The sequence below is a fragment of the Natrix helvetica genome (genome assembly GCF_964273705.1).
Source record: "Natrix helvetica genome assembly, chromosome: 1".
NCBI classification, from domain to species: domain Eukaryota; kingdom Metazoa; phylum Chordata; class Lepidosauria; order Squamata; family Natricidae; genus Natrix; species Natrix helvetica.
Genome location: NC_138548.1, coordinates 316,578,819 through 316,605,279, shown reverse-complemented (window position 1 = coordinate 316,605,279; position 26,461 = coordinate 316,578,819). Strand labels below are relative to the sequence as shown.

The window sequence follows — 26,461 nt, the reverse complement described above, 5'->3', positions numbered from 1 at the left end:
TCATTACAGTTTCTGTGGACCATAAAAAGTAGAGGATTATTGTGCTCATGTCCTGCTTATGGGTTTTTGTGGACATCTGAGAGGCCATTTTGGGAGCAGTAAAAACTCAAGCAGGAGGTTGAACTAGAACACTTCCAAGATCACTTGCAACCCTATTATTCTATCTATGTTCTGAGTCTCCTTCAGTTCAAACACAGCTCCTTTTGTGAGTTCATGATGGGTTAATTGTGTAGCTTTCTTGATAGCAGTATAAAAATGGTTGCCATTATTGTCATCTGACTTCTAATCTAATCTACAACTTTAATATTCCTGAGAAGTCTCCGCAATCCTGATTACTTCCAACCCCCAGCAAGTTTAGCCACCAGGCATTGCCACAATATTTTTATTGTACGAATTCCCCTTTTGTCATTTACATAAAGGTGAAGGTAAAGGTTCCCCTCGCACATACAGGTGAAACTCGAAAAATTAGAATATCGTGCAAAAGTTCATTTACTTCAGTAATGCAACTTAAAAGGTGAAACTAATATATGAGATAAGACTCATTACATGCAAAGCAAGATAGTTCAAGCTGTGATTTGTTATAATTGTGATGATTATGGCTTACAGCTCAGGAAAACCCCAAATCCACCATCTCAGAAAATTAGAATATTGTGAAAAGGTGCAATATTCTAGGCTCAAAGTGTCTCACTCTGATCAGCTAATTAAGCCATAACACCTGCAAAGGGTTCCTGAGCCTTTAAATGGCCTCTCAGTCTGGTTCCGTAGGAATCATAATCATGGGAAAGACTGCCGACCTGACAGTTGTGCAGAAAACCATCATTGACACCCTCCATAAGGAGGAAAAGCCACAAAAGGTAATTGGAAAAGAAGTAGGATGTTCCCAAAGTGCTGTCTCAAAGCACATTAATAGAAAGCTATGTGGAAAGGAAAAGTGTGGAAGAAAAAGGTGCACAAGCAGCAGGGATGACCTTAGCCTGGAGAGGATTGTCAGGAAAAGGCCATTCAAAAGTGTTGGGGACTTTCACAAGGAGTGGACTGAGGCTGGAGTCAGTGCATCAAGAGCCACCACACACAGGTGGATCCTGGACATGGGCTTCAAATGTCGTATTCCTCTTCTCAAGCCGCTCCTGAACAGCAAACGTCAGAAGCGTCTTTCCTGGGCTAAAGAAAAACAGACCCGGTCTGTTGCTCAGTGGTCCAAAGTCCTCTTTTCTGATGAGAGCAACTTTTGCATCTCATTTGGAAACCAAGGACCCAGAGTATGGAGGAAGAATGGAGAGGCACACACTGCAAGATGCTTGAAGTCCAGTGTGAAGTTTCCACAGGCTGTGTTGATTTGGGGAGCCATGTCATCTGCTGGTGTTGGTCCACTGTGCTTCATTAAGTCCAGGATCAACTCAGCCATCTACCAGGAGATTTTGGAGCACTTCATGCTTCCTTCCGCAGACGAGCTTTATGGAGATGTTGACTTCATTTTCCAGCAGGACTTGACACCTGCCCACGTTGCCAAAAGCATCAAAACCTGGTTCAATGACTGTTGTATTACTGTACTTGATTGGCCAGCAAACTTGCCTGACCTGAACCCATAAAGAGTCTATGGGCCATTGCCAAGAGAAAGATGAGAGACATGAGACCGAACAATGCAGAAGAGCTGAAGGCCGCTATTGAAGCATCCTGGTCTTCCATAACATCTCAGCAGTGCCACAGGCTGATAGCTTCCATGCCACGCAATATTGAGGAAGTAATTACTGCAAAAGGGGCCCAAACCAAGTACTGAGTACATATGCATGCTTACACTTTTCAGAGGTCCGATATTGTCCTATGTACAATCCTTATTTTATTGATTGCATGTAATATTCTAATTTTCTGAGATGGTGGATTTGGGGTTTTCATGAATTGTAAGCCATAATCATCACAATTATGACAAATCACAGCTTGAACTATCTTGCTTTGCATGTAATGAGTCTATCTCATATATTAGTTTCACCTTTTAAGTTGCATTACTGAAATAAATGAACTTTTGCACGATATTCTAATTTTTCGAGTTTCACCTGTATGTGCTAGTCGTTCCCGACTCTAGGGAGCACTGTTCATTCCGTTTCAAAGCCGAAGAGCCAGTGCTGTCCGAAGATATCTCTGTGGTCATGTGGCTGGCATGATTAAACACCAAAGGTGCATGGAACGCTGTTACCTTCCCACCAAGATGATTCCTATTTTTCTACTTGCATTTTTACATGCTTTCGAACTGCTAGGTTAGAAGAAGCTAGGACAAGAAACGGGAGCTCACTCCGTTACACAGCGCTAGGGATTCAAACATCTGTACTGCCGACTTTTCTGATCGACAAGCTCAGCGTCTTATCCACCACTTATCTGAGCCACCATGTTCCCTTATAGTTATTTATAGAAAAGGCACATTTAAAGGTAATAGCAACTTTTCCTTCCCCCAACTGAATACAAGAAGAGGATGAAAGTAAACTATGAAGCAAAGTTATAATAAACTTATTTCTCCCTGTAACAGAGGGAGGGGGGGAGAAGAGAAATAAGATATAAAGACAAAGCAGACAGCAAGGAATTGCAATAATCTAACTAAGATAAAAATCAAAGAACCAGCAGGATTAATAGAAAGAGGAGGAGGGAGAGAGAATATTAATTTTAGAAACGGAAAGTGACAGCCATTATCAGTGCAGAAATGCAAGAATGAAAAAGGAAAAAATCCAAAAAAGCCTACCTGAAAGTCTAATTCGTTTGGAGAATATAATGAAAGTCAGCCAAAGATAATGTGAGCAAAGGCGGAAGTGTGGAAGAAAAATCAGAACTGCATGCTGAGGCTTATTTTTTTATAGATGTCATAGTAATTGAGTTAATCTTAATAGAATGAACACAGAGAGGGGGGGAGAGAGGGGAGGGAGGGAAAGAGGGAGAACTCTGACAGAAAATGGTCATGGAGAAAAGACAAGAGCCAAAATATGTGAATAAGAAGAATGGTACCCCAGATGTCTTGCTGATAAATCTGGAATTTTGAAAACATGTTGTGATGCTCTCACGAAACACCTGCTAGCAGTCTGGCCTGTTCACAGGATGGTTGCTGTGGGGGAATATTACCTTTTCTAAAGCATTGAATTACCACAAGGCTGCCTCTCTTGTGACCCTCCTCCTATAAGAAAACTCCTTACTATCTTTGTCTTTTTCCAGGCGGATGGGCGCCTCTCCAAATGAAACACTGAGCTGCCAGTGCCACAGCCCCTAATTTTAATTTTCCGAGAAAGAAGATATAGATGCTCGGGGAGTTGCTTTGAAACCTATCAGCTTGGTTTTTAATTAAAATATTTTAGTTGATGTAAAAACATTAGACGGGCAGGGAGGCTGATGGGTGCCAAAAAACGTGCAGTTTTGTGGTCCCAAAAGGAGTAGATCACAAAGCCTTTGTGGAATATCGTAGTGGAAAGGAAGTGATCATGTTGTAAGATCTAAAGAAAGTTGATCCAAAGAAAATAGCAAACTTTTTCTCTCTGTTAAAAAAAAGAGGGAAAAGAGGCTGATTACTATCTGGGGCCACACACATATTTTGGAACTGAAATATTCTGAGGCAAGTAAGAGATTATATGTGAGGTAAACAAAGTAGCAAACCTGTGTCAAGGGGTCCTTGGTACACTTTGAGCTTGCTTGTTTTCTTGCAGATGGTTCATTGTCCAAACTAGGTAACATCATCAGTGCTAGTTGAACTCTTGCTAGTTGAAATGGTAGCTGAATCATATATTTTATTGCAAATAAGGTCCTAGTATATTTCAAGGAGAAATACTCCTCTACAAGTTACATTCAAAAAACAGATACGCTTAAGTTTGAGATTTCCCCTCAAATTGTATTGACTTCTATACGGAATTTAAAATACCTTACAACTGATTTTCTCCTGGAACTATTTCCTGAACGTCAGTGTCTCTATCTTGTAAAGTATGGCTTTCACATCTGTTCTTCTTACTGATATATATTTATTCCTATAATTACCTAATATTCTGCTAGGTAGGAAGTTTATCGTGGTTAAAAAAAATAATAATGCTGAGGTGAGCTGCAGAATTAGGGTTAGCTGAGCAGAACAATGACACAGTATTTAATTAACAAAGCTAAGAATAAGAAATGATACCAGAAAATTGGTTGCAATGTAAAAAGTAAAAATCAACATAAAAAGCTTAAGAGCAATAAGTAAAGATTCAGAATCAAGAGGATCATTTAAATGAGCAGAACGGGAAATTGAAAAACTTCAGCCAATATAACTGCAGTGGTGCAGTGGTTAGAGTGCAGTATAGCAGGCTACTTCTGTTGACTGCTGGCTACTTGCAATTTGGCAGTTCAAATCTCACCGGGTTCAAGGTTGACTCATCCTTCCATCCTTCCGAGGTGGGTAAAATGAAGACCAAATTGGTGGGGACAATATGCTGACTCTGTAAACCTTTATAGCTTAGAGCTATAAAGAACTGTAAAGTAGTACATAAGTCTAAGTGCTATTGCTATTGCTATACTGAAATCTGCAGTTAAAAAAAAAACTCAAGCAAATGAAATATCTGAATGCAGGTATGTGTTAGATTTTACCAGTTGGTAAACAGAAGAAAATGTCGGACAAGATGAAAGACATGTTTGGAAAAAACTGACAAAATAATAGATTAAGAATGGGTACAGCAAATAGCTTTGAAACAGTTGCTGGACAGATCGGCATGTAACTCAACTTGCGGAAGTAGGTTCATCCTTTTCCTACAACAGAGAGAAATTAATTACTTTCCTTATCTTCCTGGGAAAGCCAAGTATAAATCTCAGAAAGAAGGGAGCATGTGTCTTCCTGTATAAAAAGTAGAGTTTCCTTTCTTGCTCAGCTGGCTCTTTGTAAGACTGGTTTTATATGAAATTAACAAGGAACTTCTGACTTCTGTACCTTGTGAATGAACGTATCTCATTTAAGGTAGAGCTAAAAGCCACAATGAAAAGACAAAGTGTGATACCCACTTGTGTCACAGTCTAAATATGAAATATATAGATGATAGATGATAGTTAGATAGATAGATAGATAGATAGATAGATAGATAGATAGATAGATAGATAGATAGATAGATAGATGATAGATAGATAATAGATAGATAATAGATAGATAGATAGATAGATAGATAGATAGATAGATAGATAGATAGATTTATTTATTTTATTTATTTATTATTCATGCTTCTAGACCGCCCCCTCTCCCAAAAGGGACTCGGGGCGGTGTACAGTCCATGCAAAATATATCAAAATACAATAAAAATTGAATATGTACAGTTGGAATGGAGGAGGTTAAAAATGGAATTAAAAGAACTGTACAAAGCAATATATATAAATATAGGATTTTGAACCCCTAAAACACACACAATAAGTTAAAAACAATACCCCTAAAATAACCAGTTAATACATTTGCCAGGAGGGACAGTTGTAATTATGCCAGGCCTGCTAATCGGAACAGGTGAGTCTTCAATTTTTGCCGGAAGGAGCGGAGGTCAGTAGTGGTTCTAATGTCGGGGGGGAGGTCATTCCAGAGGGTTGGGCCCATCACAGAGAAGGCCCTACTCCTTGGTGTCGCCCGTTGGCATTGCCTAGTGGACGGCACCAGGAGAAGTCCCTCTCTGTGTGAGCGAATTGGCCGCAGGGATGTATGTGGGAGGATGCGATCCCGCAAGTAACTAGGTCCCGTGCCATGGAGCGCTTTAAAGATGGTAATCAGCACCTTGAAACGCACCCGAAAAACCACAGGTAGCCAGTGCAGCTCGCGCAGGAGAGGTGTTACGTGGGAGTACCTTGTACTCCCCATCACAGCCCGCGCGGCTGCGTTCTGAACTAACTGCAGTCTCCGGGCGCGTCCCAAGGGCAGCCCCATGTAGAGAGCGTTGCAGTAATCCAGGCGGGACGTCACCAACGCGTGAGTGACCGTGCGTAGGGCATCCCGGTCCAGTAGGGGGCGCAATTGGCGCACCAGGCGAACCTGGTGGAACGCCCCCCTCGCCACGGCTGCCACATGGTCATCCATTGACAGCCGGGCATCAAGGAGGACGCCCAAATTGTGCGCCCGTTCCACAGGGGGCAATTGTTCGCCCCCTATGGCCAGCGATGGAATCAGCTGGCTGAACCGAGGTGCCGGTAGACAGATGATAGATAGATGATAGATAAAAGATAGATAGATAGATGATAGATAGATAGATAGATAGATAGATAGATAGATAGATAGATGACAGATAGATAGATAGATAGATAGATAGATAGATAGATAATAGATAGATAGATAGATAGATAGATAGATAGATAGATAGATAGATAGATAGATAGATAGATGCTGTAGATCATATTGATCATACATGATTGTAATGATCACATTTTCTTAGAAAAATAATGGAAAAATATGAAAAGGGGCAACTATGAAGACTTCATAAGAAAAAATGTTTATTATGTAGGTTGCTTTGCAAAGGAAAATTCTAGAGTAAAACCAATAAAGTAATTAATCTAAAGGACAGCTTTTGAAATAAAGGACTGGCCTTTATAATAAAAAGTCACTGAATACATGATAGATGACAATGAAATACCTTGAAGTATCATAATCTCGCATAGGTTTCATAATAGAAATTGGATATAAATTGTGCACCTTTGCAATTCCCTTCTTTCTTGAATTGGTTCATCATTAAAATGATTCGTATTAATGACGGTAGAGTGGGTTTACCCTGATGAAGTTTGGAGCAGCTTTCTCTTTGGCCAAAAAAAGTATATTTAAAAATGTTTGAATCCAACTGGTAAAATGGGAAAACATGGCCTCCAGAGCATTGTCTTCTATTTTTTTAATATATGGGTTACTCTTCGTAATTCAGCTGAATTATAGATTTGACTATCATGGTGAAATCCCTCTTCTTTTACAACAAGAGTGATTTCACCATGATTTCAATGTAGTTGTGCAATGCAGGTCATACCCATCTTAACTAGACTACAAGTAATCTAGCTGTCAGCCTGTCAAACTGGTCTCTGGTGCATCAGTGCTAATCAGGCATGATGAACAGAAGAACATTTTTGATTTCCTCTTCTAATGAGGTGCCAGTAAATTTATCTTGTCACTAACCTTCTTGCCTTGCTGTAATTATTCAGTTTTTGATCAGCTGGATGCTAATCTATTTAGCATGGAGGAGCCTGGGGAGAGGGAAAGCATAGCTTAATAGCATTTTGGGAATCAAACCTGTTTAAAGATGACCTGTTAATCTGCTTTCATGAAATGTTGTATATGACTGACACTTTATTACTTTGCCAGTGTATTGAGCAGAGAATTGATACTTGATAAAAGTGTTTATGTTTATTTCCAGCTCTGTTTAAGGATTTCCCTTAATTTAATTCTCCCTATCATTTAGGAAGACAGTAGGAGCACTACTATCATCTAAGCTGGGTTGGATACATTTTTATTGCAACCTTTGTGACTAGAGTTGTTTATAAAATCAAATTTATATAGCCACCATCTCCCCCAAGAGGAGGGACTGTGGACAGAAGATGACAATAAATAAACAGTCAATATAAAAACAGTAAAACTTTTAAAAATCAAAATAATAAATAGCATAAAGAACATTCATTTAAAGTACAGTAGAATAGAATAGAATTCTTTATTGTCCAAGTGTGATTGGACATACAAGGAATTTGGCTTTGGTGCATACGCTCTCAGTGTACATAAAGAAAAATAAAATAGAATACATTGATCAAGAATCATAAGATACAACACTTAGTGATAGTCATAGGTTACTAATAAGTATGATGGCAACAGGCAATTTCTCCCAGATGCTACCTAGGAAAGATTCCTGAAAGTGAGAAGGGGTTTTGGTTCTAAAGTAAAATGTTTCCTTTACTAATGAGCACCCATAAGGGATATATTGGCACTGTCCTTGGTCAAAAGATAATATGCAGCTGCCCAATTTATCTTTTCATATATTTAGCAGAAACTAGAAATGTTTGGTGTCTATTCCAAAGCTATACACCCAAGCTTGCTTTCCCCCTTTCACATCTTATTTTTAACTGTTACTTCCTGAAACTTATCTTTATCACCATGTGGTCTCAATTGCACTGCTATAGTGTAATCTATGCACAGGCACGTGCCCTATAGTCCACTCCCCACTTCCTCATTGTCTCCATCGTGTCGTTATTCAGCCGTGACTCCCAGGCACACTAGCTTCAACTGAAGAAGACTTAACAGTTACTTGTGGCAAGATCCATAGTGTGTAAACCCAGAGAGTTTAGCATATAAAAGAAATGTGTGTTAATCAGCAATTGGCTCAAGTGCTGGATGATGCAAAACAGCAAGAATGCAGCCCAAAATGGATTCCACATGAATGTTACAAATGTCATATGCTGCCACGAGTCTTTTTTTTTTTTTTTTAGTTGGGTGGCTATATAAATTTGCTTAACAGATTTGGAAAAGAAATTACATTCCTAATTATAAGTGGGCCAGCCTTTCCTAACCTAATGCCAAGAGTCATACTGGTTGTGAACCATGGAAGCTGAAGTCAACATATAAGGATTAATATAGATCAGGGGTGCCAAACTCAAGGCTCGGTGGCCGTATCCAGCTCATGGGGTGCTTAGATCTGGCCTGCGGGGCCACCCTGGAAACAGCAAAGGACCGACCTGTGGTGCCTCTGTCAGCAAGAATGGACCTTCATTTTCACTGGCAGAGGGTTGCAGGAAGCTGTTGCAGCCGAAAACGGAGCTTGGGAACCTGTTTTCGTTGACAGAGCGCTTGGGCGACCACACGGCCCCCCGACACAAATGAGGTTGAGCTGGCCATGCCTATCCTGGCCATATCCACCCTGGCCCCCCGAAGTTAAACACAACCCTTATGCTGCCCTCAATGAAATCAAGTTTGACACCCCTGATATAGATGAATAATACCTAAGTAGAAAAGTCTAGAGAAAGGGTGTAAAACATGATCATGTCACATGATATATCACATTTTTTGCTCTTGAAAAGCTGGGGTGGGTGTGGCCTGTATGTGACACAACTGGCCCATGGGCCACCAGTTTGACAGGTCTGGTCTAGAGTCCATATGAACCATCTACTAAAACACAATGAATTCACATATCATCAGCTACAATGTGGTTTCTTTAGTTTTGGCTTAGCATGACTCTAGATAATTACGGCTTATTAAGCCATCCTTAAAAAATCCATAGTTTGGCATGTGCGAGTCAGCATATCAACAGTTAAAGCTTCTGGAGATGTGAGTGATATAATACAATACAATACAATACAATACAATAGTAGAGTTGGAAGGGACCTTGGAGGTCTTCTAGTCCAACCCCCTGCCTAGGCAGGAAACCCTATACCGTTTCAGACAAATAGCTATCCAACATCTTCTTAAAGACTTCCAGTGTTGGGGCATTCACAACTTCTGGAGGCAAGCTGTTCCACTGATTAATTGTTCTCACTGTCAGGAAATTTCTCCTCAGTTCTAAGTTGCTTCTCTCCTTGATTAGTTTCCACCCATTGCTTCTTGTTCTACCCTCAGGTGCTTTGGAGAATAGTTTGACTCCCTCTTCTTTGTGGCAACCTCTGAGATATTGGAATAATGCTATCATGTCTCCCCTAGTCCTTCTTTCTCTTAAGCTAAACATACCCAGTTCCTGCAACCGTTCTTCATATGTTTTAGTCTCCAGTCCCCTAATCATCTTTGTTGCTCTTCTCTGAAGAAAACTGATATCTCCAGAATATTGCTCTGTATATCCTTTAGTCTGTGCTTAAATTAAGGAAATACACTGTTAACTAATTTTGCATGAACATGGAATTGATAGGGATTGATCTAGACCGGTCTGCATCTAGACCCCACCTAGCAGAAATTAAATAGCTCAGTTTTACAAAGCAGCTTCTTCTTGGTATGCAGATCCCAATGGCAACACATTTTAGCAACGTTTAATGCTTGCCCTTATCAGCTGACAATTGTCTCTTCCATAACAGTCCTTGGGTTTTTGTTTCTTCTCCCCATTTAAATAAAGTCTTATTTCTCTGACTTGGTGCTGAATGACTGAATAAGAACCATAAGGAGTGCCTTTCTCCCCCCCCTTCCCCCTGCCACAATAAGGAGGTGTTTAGAAAGCGTTGCCTAGGGATTTAAATGGTAATGTGATGGGAACCTGAAAGGAAAAGTCTCTGCAATTAGTAAATCTCTCTTATTGTGACAGCTCTATTATTAAACTATCATAAATGCAAGTCTGTTAATCAGCTGTCTGCTCAGTTCCCCCCACGCTTACCCTGTGCTAACACCTTCTTGATTTTGCACTTTATAATTGCAGGGGCATCTAAAGGGACTTCTCTATTATCTTTAGAAAGACAGGTCACGTAACAAGGAACCCAAAGTTGAAAATTAGAATGCATGTCAGGACATTCTAGGATGCGGAAGTGACCAGTCAGCATTTTAAAGGACCATACAAGAAATAAAGGGCTTTCATATGTGCCAAAAATGAAGTTTAACTATATAAGGACAATGCATAGATTAAACCAATGAGAAATGGACACATTGAGCTATGCATGTTTATAAGCATTATAACCATTTCCCTGCTGCTATCTGCTCCTACAAGACAGATCCAGGGATGGCTGCCAAACCAACTTTGTTCTTCCCTGTTGGGCTCCTCTACTCATTTGGAGTAAAACTGTTCTTCTACAGAATAAAGTGGCCTGATTTAGCGCTCAGTTCTCCTGTACAGGGGCAACTTTGTGCAGCTGAAGGGCATGAGGGGCGAGAATGAGAAGTCTTGTGAATTGTCAAATGTGTCTCACCTTCTGAAGCTTTGAGCATATCTCTGATGCTGAAGGAAATGTAGGACCTGTCTTTTTAAGCGGATATTAAGGATTTGCTTTGAAGGAGGGAAAAGGGAAGAAGGGAAGCAAATAAAGAAATATGGTCTTACTACCTTTTTCCCCTTCCCTTCCCAAGGAAGATACGACATACTGTAGATTCTAGGAGACATGGATGTGAAACTGGGGTAGAAATGTCCTTGGAATTCTATATAGGACAGAGTGGAAATGAAAAATGTTGATTTCATATTCCAGTAGACCACAGCTGGTTATTTGATCTATCGTTTTTTATTGAAGTACTAGCTGATAACCCGGCTTAGTCCGGGTATGTATTTATCCCAATCCTGTATTAGAGGGAACCCCCTTGTGGAGTGCTGCGAAGCCGTTACCATGGCAACTCTACTGTGCTGTACAGTAGAAGCCATTTTAAGGCACAACAGGCTGTATCTTAACAGAACCTGAATCCAAAATGCACACTATTACTGTCAAAAGTACTGTGACTTGACACTATAGATATAATTCAGTCCTTTTCATTTCAGCAGCCCAGGTGTTCTGGAGTTATGCTGGAATACACACACACACACACACACAGAAGGGTGTTAGGGGTGTCTTACCCCCACAATATTTGTTTCCAGAGAGTAAGTCATCTGTGTACCAAGTTTGGTTGAAATTGCTCAAGGCGTTTTAGAGTTATGCTGGAACATACACACACACACACACACACACACACACACACACACAGCTATTTTTATATAGAGAGATTTACACTGGCTTTTGGTCTGTTTCCAGCCACAACTGAGAAGTTGTTTCTTGAAGTTTTGAAAAGCTTACTCCAAGGTTTTGATGTTCAGGTTGATCAGAGAAGCTGTCTCACACAAGAGGCCACACAATCTTCATTTGGGTGGTTACTCCAAAATGAAAAAATGTTATTCCAATAGAAAATAATCTTCTTCTGACTGATAGCATTTGGATTATTGTACAGAAACAATTCTTTTGAAATGTGATGGACTATAGATTGACTTTCTAATTTTTAAATGTTTTGATTAAATTTTGTATGTTAAATACACATACACACACCATACACATACATACATTTAGTTTTTTTCTTAAGATGGAAGTTTCTTCTCTGAACATACAGTAGATGAAATAGTTCTAATAATATGTATTTATTAATATGCACCTGTCCTTTCCCCCTTGTTCAACATTTGACATAATTGTCTAATTATTTCATTAATTCAATTGCCTCTAATTTTCTTTTAGTCTTGTACAGTTAAAAAAAGATGATTAAAACAACATACTTCAATACTACAAAGGACCTTTCTTATTTTAGAAATCTGAGCTACCAGTGAATCTGTTTGGCTATCATTGTCCATTTTGTAACAATTTTATGGCTTAGCTCTTCTTTATGCAAGATTGTGAGGTTTTTGCCATGTTGGATGGAATTAATGTCGAAGCAAAGCAATGAAGCAGAGCCTGATGTCTATTGTTGGGCTCCTAATAAGATCACCTAACCCAGTCATAGTTTTGCACCTACTTCCCCCTTTCACCCAAAGCTGCAATACCAGGCTTGTTACAAGTTGTTACATCTTTCTTTGCCTTTGGCTTTCTGCAAGAATGAGAGCCTAAAAGTGGCCTATGGTGTAGTAGCATGTCTATTGCCTCCACTTTCTCTAGCAGTGAGTTAGAGGTAGATTAGGGGACAAAGTACATCCACATGACTTGTTAAATTGCTCCAAGGAAGCTTCTGCAGAAGCACAGTTCTTCTATAGTTGCCGTAACATTCAGAGAAAGATAAATGCCTCCATCACTGACTGTATGGAGTAATGAATTGATTGTTCTAACAGTGAACATTCCTACACACAAGCTCTCCCTTCCAAGAATTCACCCAGATACCCTGAGTACTGCATTTTAAAATGAAAGAATACCACCACAGAATTTAGCTGTGTCTCCAAAACATAGACCTTGACCTACAGATCATCCAACTGCATATCCATAACAAAAAGATTGTCTTAGGGATTGTGGTAGAAACATAGAAGTATTGTTACTTTAACGCAGCTGTCTTGAATGGGAGATTCCAATAACAAAAGCCAAAGATTTACAGTTTTTGGATTAATCATGGTAAAGGTTAATGCGCTTGAAATTCAAAAGTGAAAGGTGGTTTGCTATTCCTATAGTGGTGGCTTATGACATTCTGTAAAGAAGCTATTAGCATGGAGTAAATACAGATGCGTAGACTGTATGTGTCCCATACTGATTGGTAAGCTCAAGAATCCTTGAAAAATAAAGGGCTTGTGTGTTCCTAGGTTCACCTTCTCCAAACTGAGTATGCATGTGAAAGATATAAGTGGAGTTGCTCTGGATGGTGTGTGTGTGTGTTTGTTTTTGTGTGTGTTTGTTCATATTCCACCCTTAGCAGCACCAGCAAAGAAGGCAATGTTGTGATCTGTTGGGTTGAGAAGAATGGCAGGAGAATATCTATTCATATGTTCTCTAAAGTATCTTTCCCTTCTTGCCCTGCTAGACTACAGCAGCCACCATATGAGCCGTGGTGGCGCAGTGGTTAGAGTGCAGTACTACAGGCTACTTCTGCTGATCACCTGCTGCCAACAGTTTGGCAGATTGAATCTCACCAGGCTCATGGTTGACACAGCCTTCCATCCTTCTGAGGGTGGGTAAAATGCAGCCCCAGATTGTTGGGGGCAATAGGCTGAACTCTGTAAACAGCTTAGAGAGGGCTGTAAAGCACTGTGAAGTGGTATATAAATCTAAGTGCTATTGCTATATTTAGCCTGGTGGATATTAACTTGTGCTGTAATGTTGAGGTGCAGGGTCTCCATAGACACAAGGAATACATCATGCTCCCTCCAATACAGAAGAAAGGAAGACTAAGTAATGCTGATTATCTCTCTAAAAGCAGATCCCAGGTTATTCGTCTTGGCTGATCCTATTGTACAATGCTAGAGTTTGCTTTCTCACAGTATTTCATAGAAGTTTAAATGCCTTTTGGTGACTAAAAAGAAAGAGGCCAAGAGCTGGGACACAAGAGAGACCCTCATTTCAAATAGATCACTGGCAACTATCCTTGACTTAATCCCTCTGTAACCCTGGTACAAATGATCTGAATTGGAGGAACATTTGGAATACATCTGCATTGGGTTGCTATGGTTACTTTAACTAGAAGGCATGGATAAGTAGCTTGGGCAATGCTTCCAAGCTGGAGACACTTGAGTTAAGCAAAAACTTATAGTGTGTATCAAGAATTTTTGATGCTCATCACAAGGCTGAAGCCTATAGTCCATTTATCCTACCACATGTAATCCCTATGGATTATGAGAGACCTGAGGTTTACCTCCTGAAAATCATGAGCAGCCCCATTTCACCAGTTTCCCACTTCCCACTTATGTTCTCATCTGTTCCTTTTGATGTCATGTCAAACTTGAGAAAAATATGCTGACTTTTTGAACTAAAGTCAAACTTCTTTACTAATCAGTTGGGTATTTGGGTATGTTTACTGTTTCTTCCTCATGAGTCCCTTGATGTTCTGCTGCTAGGAAAACTGGGTTTCAGAAATGCCAATGCAACGTCAGTTGAGCAGATGAATTTTTATTGTTGTTGTGGGGTAGGGAGACTTTGTGAAATGGGCATGTGATTACCGCTTTCTGAACTCTGAACATGCACAGGACAGATGGCAGAGTACTTGAATTTTATTTTTTACCGTGGTGGCACAGTACGTACTTGCATTACCAGCGAAGTGCTGTTGGAATTTAGCATATCGTGTTAGCAAAATCCAGAAACACAATCAAGTTATGTTTAGGCAAAAATAAAAGCTATTAATTATAACTAATTGAGCATTTATTACAAATGATGATCAACAGTCATAGTTTATTTTTGGTTTGTAACCAGGATGCATCCGAGACTCAGTTGGGACAGTTGTAGCTTAGGCAATCTTTGAACAGTTAAAATTATCATGGTTTGTAGGAAAGTCACATAAAGCTACCCTGTGGCATTGCCGGAGGAAATATGGCTGATACCTCATAAGACTGTTGCATTTGGCAGCTCCTATTCCTATTCTTGAGGCTTCATCTATTAAAAGAGATCCATATCTTATGATCAAAATGGGGCACTCTTGTTGCTGAATTTCAGCAATGCAATCTCAGTACCTTGGGAAGCCACATGCATCTCCCACATCGCCCACCCTTGGCTCAGTCTTTTGTTTCCCCTTGGATTAACATTCTGTGGAGGTTCTCAATCATCCAGGACATGGTTGTTCCAAAAGGGCTTTTCCAAAAGGCAACTGGATTTTCTTGGGGATTTTTTACTTGAAAAATATCGCTTCTCATTCAAGAAGCTTCTTCAGAACTGAAGAACGTGAAGAAGCTTCTTGGATGAGAGGTGAAATGTTTTCAAGAAAAAAAATGAGAAAGTCCAGTTGCCTTTTGGAAAAGTACTTTTTGGACAGTCTGGATCAGGGGTTGGCAACTTTAAACACTCAAAGAACCCAAAGGTCCTAACCAGAAGCCCCCCCCCCCTTCAATTCTGGAGCCAATCGGAAGTCTGGTTTTTCCCACCATAGAGTCTCCTCCTAGCGCGGCGTCCTTTTTCCTCTACCTGTCCTAATCAAAAGCCATATCAATTGTGGAGCCAACTACAATTGGAGCCGCAGAAGAGGGATGAAAGAGCCACATGTGGGTTGCTGACCCCTGGTCTGGATTAACAGTTTAATGAATAAAAGAAGCCCAGTCAAGTCAAGCTCAAGTTGACCTTTTTGACATAATCATGGCAGATGTTCAGAAGTGATTGACATTATTTTCTACTTCCCAATATAGCCTCCTGAAAGGGATTTCATAGGGTCAGAGGTCTGAAAGGCACTTGGAAGTCTTCTAACCCATCGCTTTGGTGTTCTTCCATCCATGTAGCAACCAATTATTATTCATATTTCATATTATTATTAAAATAAATATGCAGCATGACTCCCAGTGACTCTGGGCACTTTATAAGTGAAACCTTAAAAACAAAAGACATCAAGAAACAAACAAGAAGAATACGGATGGCAAGGATGGCAAATCCAGACAGGAATGAAAAGAAGAAGCCACATAATCCAACAGGGATTTTCTGTCCCATGTTGGGCAGAAGACCCTTCAAAACATCAAGGTGAGGCCTATCTTGGGGAAGGGGCAGGTATTGGACTGATAAATTGTGCTTCTGGGATCCTCATAGATGGCGTTGGTTAATCAAAGGAAACCAGAGCACATTAATCCTGCCAGATCAAACTGACAAGACAGGTCATGTAGAGAGTAAAAAGGATGACCTTGACAGAGAGAGGGAAGATCTGTTACCAAGGCAATGAGCACATAAACTTTGCAGAAACCCAGATGAGGGGGGAGGGTTACAAAACTGTTCAGATAGTTACCCCTCCAAATTAATATGAAGGTAAAAGAGAAGCACATTGAAATCTGAGCTGAAACAGACATTTCACATTAAAATCTACAGCTGAAAGGTAAACCACAATTACTGTTTCCTTTCATAGCTCATCAAGTGTTTTTCCCAATTTTAAGTGCAACTTTATAGTAAGTTAAGGTCAACCCATAGAAAGTTTCCAACTAGGTTGATGTAGAAGTTAATTTCATATACTGAAAGCATTTTCCAGACTGCTGGCTTCAGTCACTGAAAGTTTTCTGGCTTGCTATGGTGTGTAAACCTTCTGCTGGCCATCAGCACTGCAAAATGCATTTTGCCTGCAAGCACAAAAAGTGTGTTCTTTTAAAGGCAAAATTCCAGTAACTGAAAATTAATTGGGGAAGCAGAGTATGCTACAAAATTTATAATGTCAATACAATTTAGATGCCAAGTCATATAGAAGGAGGAGGCAATGCACAATGTATTGCCAGCACTCCTCTTGACAGCTGATTAAAATGTGCTTATTCTAGTTCACCCCTCTGGCTTCAGATGCGAGTCTCCCCCACGCAACTCAATGAACGTAGGGCTCTGGATCTTAAGCAGTGAATAATTTGGCAAATACTGAAACAGAATTGTTAGTGAATTTTATGAGTAACATTTCAGAGAATCTAGTCCTTGAAATGGTGAGATTTTGATCACTCTCTAATGCTGGCCATGACTGAGCAAGTTTTTAACACTTTGGTTCCCATTCTATGAAATGCAAATTAGGGTTCATTAAATTTTACCAAGTTTCATTTCTATACTTGAATGTTACTAAATATTGATATCTTTTTGACAGCATTTTTGACTGCTTTTCAGTTGGATTAATGTTCATTTTTCTTCAGAGATAACCAATTTCCCCTCCTAAAATATTTGTACTGGTAGTAAAAATGATCTGTATCTGAGGGCAGTACAATATACATGTGAAATTCTGAAAGTCATGTATTAATCCAATTAGTATACCTTTTTGCCTGGCCTAAGCCACCTTGATTTTGCATGATATAATTTTTCAAGAAAACATGCATAGAATTCAATTTTAATTTTCTTCAAATCACATTATACGGCTAACAAAATTCTACACTGTAATCTATTTATGCAAAAATGTTCCATTCTTCTCCCCACTTCCCCCCCCCCCAGAACATCTGTAGAAAGAATACTTTGCAAAGGTAGATTAACTCTAGGCCATAGGGGGAATTGGCTATAGAAAGACTACATTGCCTCCTGTGTGAAGGGCCGTGAGGGGAATTTGGGAGGTGCTGTGGAAGGGTATTACTAAGTTCTCTTGCTATGCACCTATGATGTGGAGAGCTTATGTTTAAGTGTCCATGGGACCCAGACTCTCTGCCCATAGGGTGGTTATTGTTTGTGGCGAGACGCAGGGACGTCTTGTTTTAGGAACTAAAAGGCATGAAGTGATAGATATATCTGAAATAGAGAGCTGCTGAGGCATTGGATCATTTTGTGCCCATAAGCCCTCTCCCCTCCTGTAGATCCCATCATTATCCGTGGTTAATGAAAGAGCTGGGAAAACAAAATGGGAGAAGTGACATCTGAAGCACTGCTGGAGGTCAACAAGAGTGAGAACCGCTATTAAGATCTACCTAGTGGTAATAAGGATGGTAAAGGGGCAGTACTTCTCTAGTCCTTAATGCATTCACAAATAGCTGCCTGGTGACCTTGTTTAGGGTAATTTGAGGCCTCCTGGAGAACGAGAATTTAGAGGTTCACCTACAGTACCATGCAGAAGAATTTGCAAAGCAGCTGTTGGCGAAAATTGTTCAAGTTTGTTCCCAGTTAGACATCAGCTTTGGTACAGGGCCACTGGAGATGCTGGAGCACAGTCTTGTCTGGTTTGAACCTGTTGGACCTGAGAAACTGGGCAGAGCCATTATGATTGTGAGTTCAGAAACCTGGTCCCTGGCTCATGGGTGCTGATTAGGAGTGAGAAGTTCTACCTGCAGCCACTACCATGTGAAGTACCACGGGTTCAGTACTTTCTCCACTCCTGTTTAACATCTACATGAAGCCACTGGGTGAAATCATTTGTCATCATGGGGTGAGATATCATCATCAGTATCCACTCAGACTTGGTGCCCAATCTGGGCATCCTCCTGGACTCAAGACTGGAGCAGCAAGTGGCAGGATGTCCGGCCTTAACCAGGAGGGCCTTTGCATATTTTTAAGATAGGGTAGTTGCACCCTTTCCTAGATCACAAGGCCCTATTCACTCTATTTGTGTTCTGGTCTCCTCTAGAATGGATTATTATAATGCACTCTACATGGAGCTGCCACTGAAGAGCATCCTTGAAGCTTCAAATGGTGCAGAATGCAGTTGCATGGATAGTTATAGCATATGGTTCATATTTGTTCCATGAGCTGTGTCAGCCTCTATATCGCTTTGCTTGCTATTGGCTGCCATAGTAATGGGGAGGGAGGGGGTTCGGTATTTGGGAGGGGAATCATACTGGAGGAGGAAGTTTTGTTCTCACCATCTTCTGTGCATGCTGAATGGTCCTGTTTAAGTCTGGTCAAAGTCAATCGTCTCTGAAAACCAGATGGATAAAGCCACCTGAAGATGCACCCCACATGACACCCTTGGAGGCTGGAAATTGGACATGCGCCTTGCGATTGTTGGGGGGAGGGATTTGGGTAAACCTTTGATGTGCACAATTTCACACTGTTAGTTTCAGATCTTGCTTTACTTTCGATGCTTTCACTTCATATTCAGTAAAAATACCTTTTCTCTAAAACAATGGAGTTGGGGGTTTCCTTTCTTGAATTTTGAAGAGGCAACATCTGACAAGCTGCATTGGCTGCTGATTTGTTTCAGGTCTAATTCAAGGTGATAGTTTTGATCTTAAAAGCCCTACATGGCATATGGCCATGTTAACTGAGTGACTGCCTATTTCCAATCATGCCTACCATTCCCAGCAGGTCCCGCGACAGAGGCATGTCCTGTCTGCTAAAGTGTTTCATCTGATGGAACCCAGATAGCATGCCTTTTTTTTGCTGTGGTTCCCACCCTTTGGAATATCATCAATCTATCTGTCTCTCATTATCAGTATGTGTATGTGGGTTTGTATTTAATTTTTATTAAAGGCATTTTTATTTTTAAGATTAAAAACCATAAAAATATTGAAAAAAATAAGTGTGTAGAGCAGGGGTGTCAAACTCAAGGCCCGTGGGCCAGATCCGGCCCAGAGGGTGCTTAGATGTGGCCCATGGGGCCGCCCTGGAAACAGTGAAGGACCAGTCCATGGTGCCTCTGCCAGTGAAAATAGACCTCAGGAGGGCTGCATGCAGCCCTCCCAAACTCCGTTCTTGCTAGCAGAGGGTTGCAGGAGGCCATTGCAGCCGAAAAACAGAGATTGGGAGCCCGTTTTCACTGGCAGAGCACTTGGGCCACCACATGAGTGACGTCAAGCTGGCCATACCTATCCTGGCCATGCCCATCCCACCCTTTGAGGTCAAACACAACCCTGATGCGGCTGTCAATGAAATAGAATTTGACACCCCTGGTGTAGAGGATAAAATAAGAAAAAAGGATAAAAAAGAGAAATAGGGAAAAAAGGCATAAGAAAATATAAGGAAGTTGCTTCTGAACATAACTGTGGTTATAAATGTACTTATATTTTACTTTCACTAAAATTGTATCATAATTTTCTTATTTCTATAAGATGCCCTTTCTAAACTTTATATCTTTGGGTGGGTTTTTTTTTTTTTTACAGCTATGACATTGTTTTACTGGTTGGTTTTGTACCACCCACAGTCACATTCGGTGAGTTGTGTGGCCATATACATTTATTACATTTAATAAATAAATAAATAAAGAGGGAGAGTAGTTGTGTTTTCATTTTGTTGAAATCTGAAAGCCCCAACTGCTTTGGAAGTGGGTCAAAGCAGCTGACAGCTTCTAGCTAATCTTGAAAATGCTAAATAGGGTCAGGCCTGTTTAATCCTCAAATGAAAAGACAACCAGGAATTCCCAAATCTGTAGGCTGTGGGAAGTGAAAAAAATATCCTAGAAGAAGGCAATTGCAAATTACTTCTACTGCTTCCAAGAACTTGATTGTGGTCATGCAGAGATAGGAATAGGACTGAAGTCAAGGGAGACTTTTTTTTGAAGCTTTAGCTAACAAAGAAAACAAAGCAAAATAATGCAGACTTTGTGCAATGCTGCATCCTTCTAAGTCTTATTTAAAACAAGCATTTCTGCAAATTCTAAAAGATAACCAATTTACTTTTAGACAAATCCTTAGCCAGACATTTGCTCTAGAAGCTTCTGTGGCTCTTATAAAGTTTGATTGTGTGTGTTGTCTATGGTTATTTTTGATACTTAGCTCATATTGATCTATTGGAATGAAGTCTGTGACCACCTAAAGGGATGAGTTGTTTTCTAAAACATGAATGTTTCAGGAGCAGCGTGGCTCCAGGGAGGATGAATGAGAATTTATTTTAACTGACCTTGGTTTTAAATCTTCGCTTAGCCATCAATAGCTGGGCTGAGCAAGTCAATTCTTGGCTTCACCAGTTTGTCAGAAAGAGAAAGAGACACCTCTGTTTTATCTGAGGTAAAAGTATCACTTTGGGTTTTTAATAACATATAGATGTGTTCAGACAGGTCTGCAGGAACTCTTAATGGGCTTCAAAGTAGAGGCTGTGTTTTATTTTTCCAAATGTGAGTATACAGGTCAGGACGAGCAGGCAGCTATCATGGAAATGCGATAGAAACTCAGTTTGTTTCATTCCAATTAATCCAGCTTCATCTTTATTTGGAAGTTTTGTTTTGTTTTTTTCTTTGGTAAGAATCCAGCATGATTTGTCTTGTGTGCTCAGAGTTTGTGATGAATAAACGAAGTCCAGCTCACTCTCAGTTTCACTGCCACTAGCAAAAAGGCCCTGCCTTTTCAGTTGTGCTTTTCTGTTCCCACCGAATTTTATTTTCCAAGGGTCTTAAAGGAGGGAAAGAAAGATAAACGAGAAGAAATCCACATTTACAGTATTTTCTTTCCAAAAATTACTGACATCAGAAGAAGGGCCAGTGCCATTGTTGTAATACAATCAATTCCCTTCCTGTTGTATTTGGTCTGGATCAATAAAAGTTTCCAGAGACTCTTTAAGCGTGTCCATGAATATAATATATTGCAATAATTCAGTCTAGGTAAAATGAAATGCTTGTGTGACACCATGTCAGCTCATGGGCATGATAGCTTTAACTGCCCCCAAACCATTTCTACCCATGAAAAAAGCTGTGCTCAGCATTGCAAAGCCAGGAGTTTGTTTGTTTTTTTATATTGAAAGTCAGCATCCAGTCAATTTTCCTTTTAATCTGCAGTGCTTATTGCCTTTCTGTAATTTTTTTTTCTAGATTGATCATTGTTGGATTTTGATTTTAGTTCTGAAACACTTTATTCTCTATGGCATTGATTTGCAGGAAGTAAAACTAAGGACTAAAAGCAACAGACAAGCTGAAAACAGTAAAAACCATAATGGCACAAGCAAAGACGGGGCAGATTCCATACTTAAGAAACCCCAAATGCTGTCTCCCAGAGCCAGGTTTTCTCTTCTCTGTTGGAATTCAACAAGAAAAGAGTGGTCAGTTTATATGACGGCATGTTATTTCATAGGCAAGGGGGCACCATTGAATCACTTGTTTGAAATGGGAAGCTACAGAAATTCAATCCATCCAACCATCCATCCATTTGAGAAAGACCTACCATAGAGTCCTTGCAAGAAGAAATTCCTTAAATGGATCTTTGCACATCCAGATCTAATTCGAGCCATTATAAGCTTTCCTGTATGTTGATATGATGTCCAGCATATGGAGAGTTTGGAATGAAGTGGACAGCAACTGTCAGTCAGGCTGTGCATTCATATGCCCACATTTGCAGAAGTTTGACTAGATCTTTATTGGATAACTTTGAAAAGAAACATATGCTTTAAAGTGCTGAAGTGATTAGTTAATACCCAGTTATATACAGAATGGAATCATAATTGTGTTGAGCCATGATATGATTAATCCTAGTTCATTGAACAGACCACAGTTGGTTGAGTTCACACAGTAATATACCATAATCTGCACCTTTCATTCTCAATGGTTGTCTTCATGCAACATATTAACATATTAAGTCCAATACCAATAAATCACATTATACTAACTATCACATATGAAACCACTCCAATCATAATTTAGAGAAAATGATTATAGAAACTTATATTGTGTCTTTTATATAATTCCCCTCCTCCCCCTGTTGGAGCTTTTACATGAAAGTCTAATTCTTACTCAAGCTACTTGTTGCAAGAAAGCAACCTTTTCTCTTCAAGGACTTTTTATTAATGGGTGTAAAGAAACAGAAAATGTATTTCATTATTAAAGGCCCTGCATAATGAGGTTTTTTTTTAATATATGGAAATGACAGGCTTTTTTTCCCTACCTGTAATGAAATTTTATGTCTTGGACGTTGTTCAACGTGTCCTATAAAAATCTGCCAGCCTAATATTCCAACAATGAATTCATGAGCCTGCCTTATAGATATAATGTCTTGCCTGCTGCAAATTTTGGAAAACCAAATGGTATCAAATGGTATCAAATGAAGTTTTGCATTGCTTCTCTCACCACGCAAACAGAATTGTATATTAAATGCAGCTATTGTCTTTTAGAGTCTTTTAGATATAGACTCTTCATCTCTGCTGCTAGAAGGATTAGCACTTAATGATCCCAGAATGTTCAACAGAATCAGATCAGGCTAGTATTTTGATAGAAAAGGTCTGTGGGTACATAAAATGATCCTTTTGATCCACAATCCAGCCTCCTGATTTCCACAATCGCTAACCAGTAGCTTCTGTGTCTCTAAAGCATTTTTTTAGCTTGGCTAAAAAAAATTTAAGGTGGCAATATTCAGATGAGTGTCATCAGCATATTTATTTATTAGATTTATATGCCACCCTTATCACTGATAAGGTAACTTTGGGTGGCTTACAAAACCATAAAAATGTAAATATACAATTAAAATTAAGAAGAGTTACATAAAATCTAAGACCAAGGGGACAGATGGCAAGGTCATTCTCTTATCCCATCAACCATCTCCAGCAATCAGTGCCACCATTGGATCTCCAAGACAACTGGAAAAACCAGGTTTTAAGGCGATTCTGGAACACCAGGAGGGGTGGGAGCAGGGGTGAAATTCAGCAGGTTCTGGAGAACTGGAAAATTTGAATAGTTCGGAGAACTGGCAAGTACCACCTCTGGCTGGCCCTAGAATGGGGTGGGAATGGAGATTCTGCAATATCCTTCCCCTGCCATGCCCACCAAGCCATGCCCACAGAACTGGTAGGGAAAAAATTTGAATTTCACCCCTGGGTGGGAGCAGACCTTGCTTCCAACAGTAGACTAATCCATTGGGTGGAGGCCATAGCAGAAAAGACTCTTCTCCTCTACTTGCTAGCCAAACATCCGTATGCAGATTCTGCAGATTCAGCCCCTTTTACTGAAGCAAATGGGGCAGGCTGATCCCATCGGGGCAAGAAAGTTCCTCGGGTACCCACACCATAAAGACTTTTAAAGGTAACAACCACCATCTTGGATTAGACCTAGAAGCAAACTGATAAACCAATGCAACTCGTGCAACAGCGGTGTTATCTGTCCCATCTTAGGGGCCTCCAGAACTCTACCCACAATTCCATTCTGCCCCAACTGTAGCTTTCAAATATTTTTCAAAGGTAGCCCCACGTAGAGCATGTTGCAGTAATCCAAGAGGTGAGCAGGGTATGAATGACTATGCACAAGGCTGACCATCCCGATAAGGGTGGATCCAGAATCCAGATATTGATGATGTCTCGCCTCAGATAGATGGATGACTTTTCCTAGCACCCTCATGTAGATGTTAAATAACATGTAGAATGATATATTAACTACAAAACAGAGAAAATGTTCACCAATGTCTATATTTGTCTTTTTAAAAAAACAAAATAGGAGAAAATATGGTTTTCATTTTGCAGAGGCCATACTGCACATCACTACCATCAATTAAACATAGTTGTTGCTTTAACACCTTCCCCCCACCCTTGTGCAACTTCTGAAGTTTAAAGTGCCTTTTTAAAATTTTGCTAACAGCAGTTGCAGCCCGATTTATAAGCAAATAGGTCACAATTTATTGTACAGTAAATGGTAGGGATGTAGTACCATGTTCCCTGGTGAAAATTTTGAATCTTCACTGAAGCTGAGCTGCTTATAGGCCTCTGCACTGACAAGTGAAGGAGAGGGCAGGGAGCACAAAGGAAACAGCATGTGAACTAAGCATTGCCAGGTCAGGATATAATCATATCTGAAAGAAACTGGGGTCCTGGCTAATTGGGTATTTCTTTGAGGTCAAGTCCGAACCTGCTAAGTATATGATTGAGCCATGATGCAACATGCTGCAGTCTCCTCTATTAACCTGGGCTGAAGTTTCCTTGCTATGTTACTCTAAGCAAAGAGGCAATGGGGAACTACAACTTGAAGTTGATTCAAATACAACATTCTGCAAGTTTAGATATAGGCATGTGAGCATTTTGGTGGGAAACCTAAAAAGATATAAAGTTGTAAGGAGGCAGGTAAGTGCTCAAGGTGCCTATCTCCTCCTGCAGCCTCAAAATGTGATAAAAGCCAAAATACAAAGGATTCCCAAGACTAGGACTATTCAATAGTAAGTAAGTAAGTAAGTAAGTAAGTAAGTAAGTAAGTAAGTAACATCAACTATGGCAAAGACAATCAAGGGTAGTACCAATAGTAATAGGCACCTTAGGTGGAGTTCCAAAACAACTGGAGCACCACTTGAACACCATAGGCATTGACAAATTCACCATCACTCAATTGCAGAAGGCAGCCTTTACTTGGAACTGCTTCCATCCTGCGACGATATCTGTAACACTGTCAAACATCCAGATTCGCCTATCTGTAACTCCTTGGTAAGGGCTCAATAGATAGACAAAAATGCCAAACCCAGTCTGAACATCTGGCTGACTGCGCGATAATAATAAATATTATTCTCCCAGTCTTAATGCTGGAATACTCAGTACCAGAGGTGGTATTCAGCAGGTTCTGACCAGTTCTGGAGAACCGGTTGCGGAAATTTTGAGTAGTTTGGAGAACTGGTAAATACCACCTCTGACTGGCCCCAGCTCCACCTCCATCTATTCTCTGCCTCCCGAGTCCCAGCTGATCAGGAGGAAATGGGGATTTTGCAGTAACCTTCCCCTGGAGTGGGGAGGGAATGGAGATTTTACAGTATCCTTGCCCTGCCACACCAATCAAGCCACACCAACCAAGCCACACCCACAGAACTGGTAGTAAAAAAATTTGAATCCCACAACTGCCCTGTACTACTGTCTTTGGAATGCAGCCTGACACTTTTTGTTCTTTTCTAGTCAACAATACTTAGAGTGAGGTGAGTATTCTTGGAACAAGTAGAGATAGCAGCAGCAACAGCAAGATATCAATAGTCCTTGACTTACAATCATTTATTTAATAACTGTTTGAAGTTACAACATCACTGAAAAAGGGACATATGATCAGTCCTTGCAATTATGATCATATAGCATTCCCCATCAACACATGATCAAAAGTTGAATACTTGGGAACTGGCAACCGGGGTCACATGATCACCACTTTCAACTTTTGACTTAACAACCCAGGCCAAAAAAAAAGGGTCATAAAATTGGGTGTGCCTCATTTAACAACCACATTGCTTAGTGTTGTAAGTTTGAGTCGCGACTGTAGTCATAAGTTGAAGTTGAAGACTATCTGTGTAGGTGTGATATGAACCAGGTGAACCATCCAGGCATTTGAATGGGTAGGAGCAGCTTCTCTCTCAATGCATTTGGGGAGCATCCATTGGGAAAAGAGAACAGTGGCACTAGAAATGGTAGGAAATCATAATTAATTTCCCCAGGTTCTCTTACCTGAAAGTGTCCATTCAAAGCAGGCCGTGTTTTCTTCCTAATGTTGTTAGCTTACAGCTTCCCCCAGTTGGCCATACAGGCTACGATTGATGGAAGGTGGAGTTTGTTCATTTGTGAGGAGTCTTGTGCTGCCATTCCCTACTCTGAAGCAAACTTGGAAGGGGCGGGGGGTGTCTTCTCATACAGAATGGCATAGATTAAATTAGGAGGCATTGATATAAAATGACACTCTCTTGAGCATGATCAAAGTGTCAAAACAACAACTGCT

The 26,461-nt window shown here is 40.2% G+C and overlaps 1 protein-coding gene across 11 annotated transcripts in view; it reads left to right on the top strand.

The window, feature by feature from the left end:
* GRIP2 (glutamate receptor interacting protein 2) overlaps nt 1–26,461 on the top strand; it is a 539,887-nt gene that overhangs the window by 339,599 nt on the left and 173,827 nt on the right. The window contains exon 1 of one of the 11 annotated variants that reach the window (XM_081950494.1): nt 21,698–21,849. The exons of the other annotated variants lie outside the window; for them this stretch is intronic. Coding sequence (XP_081806620.1) covers nt 21,744–21,849 — 106 coding nt within the window. The 5' untranslated portion in view covers nt 21,698–21,743. Of the gene's footprint in view, nt 1–21,697; nt 21,850–26,461 lie in introns of those variants that run through there. 11 annotated transcript variants of the gene reach the window in all.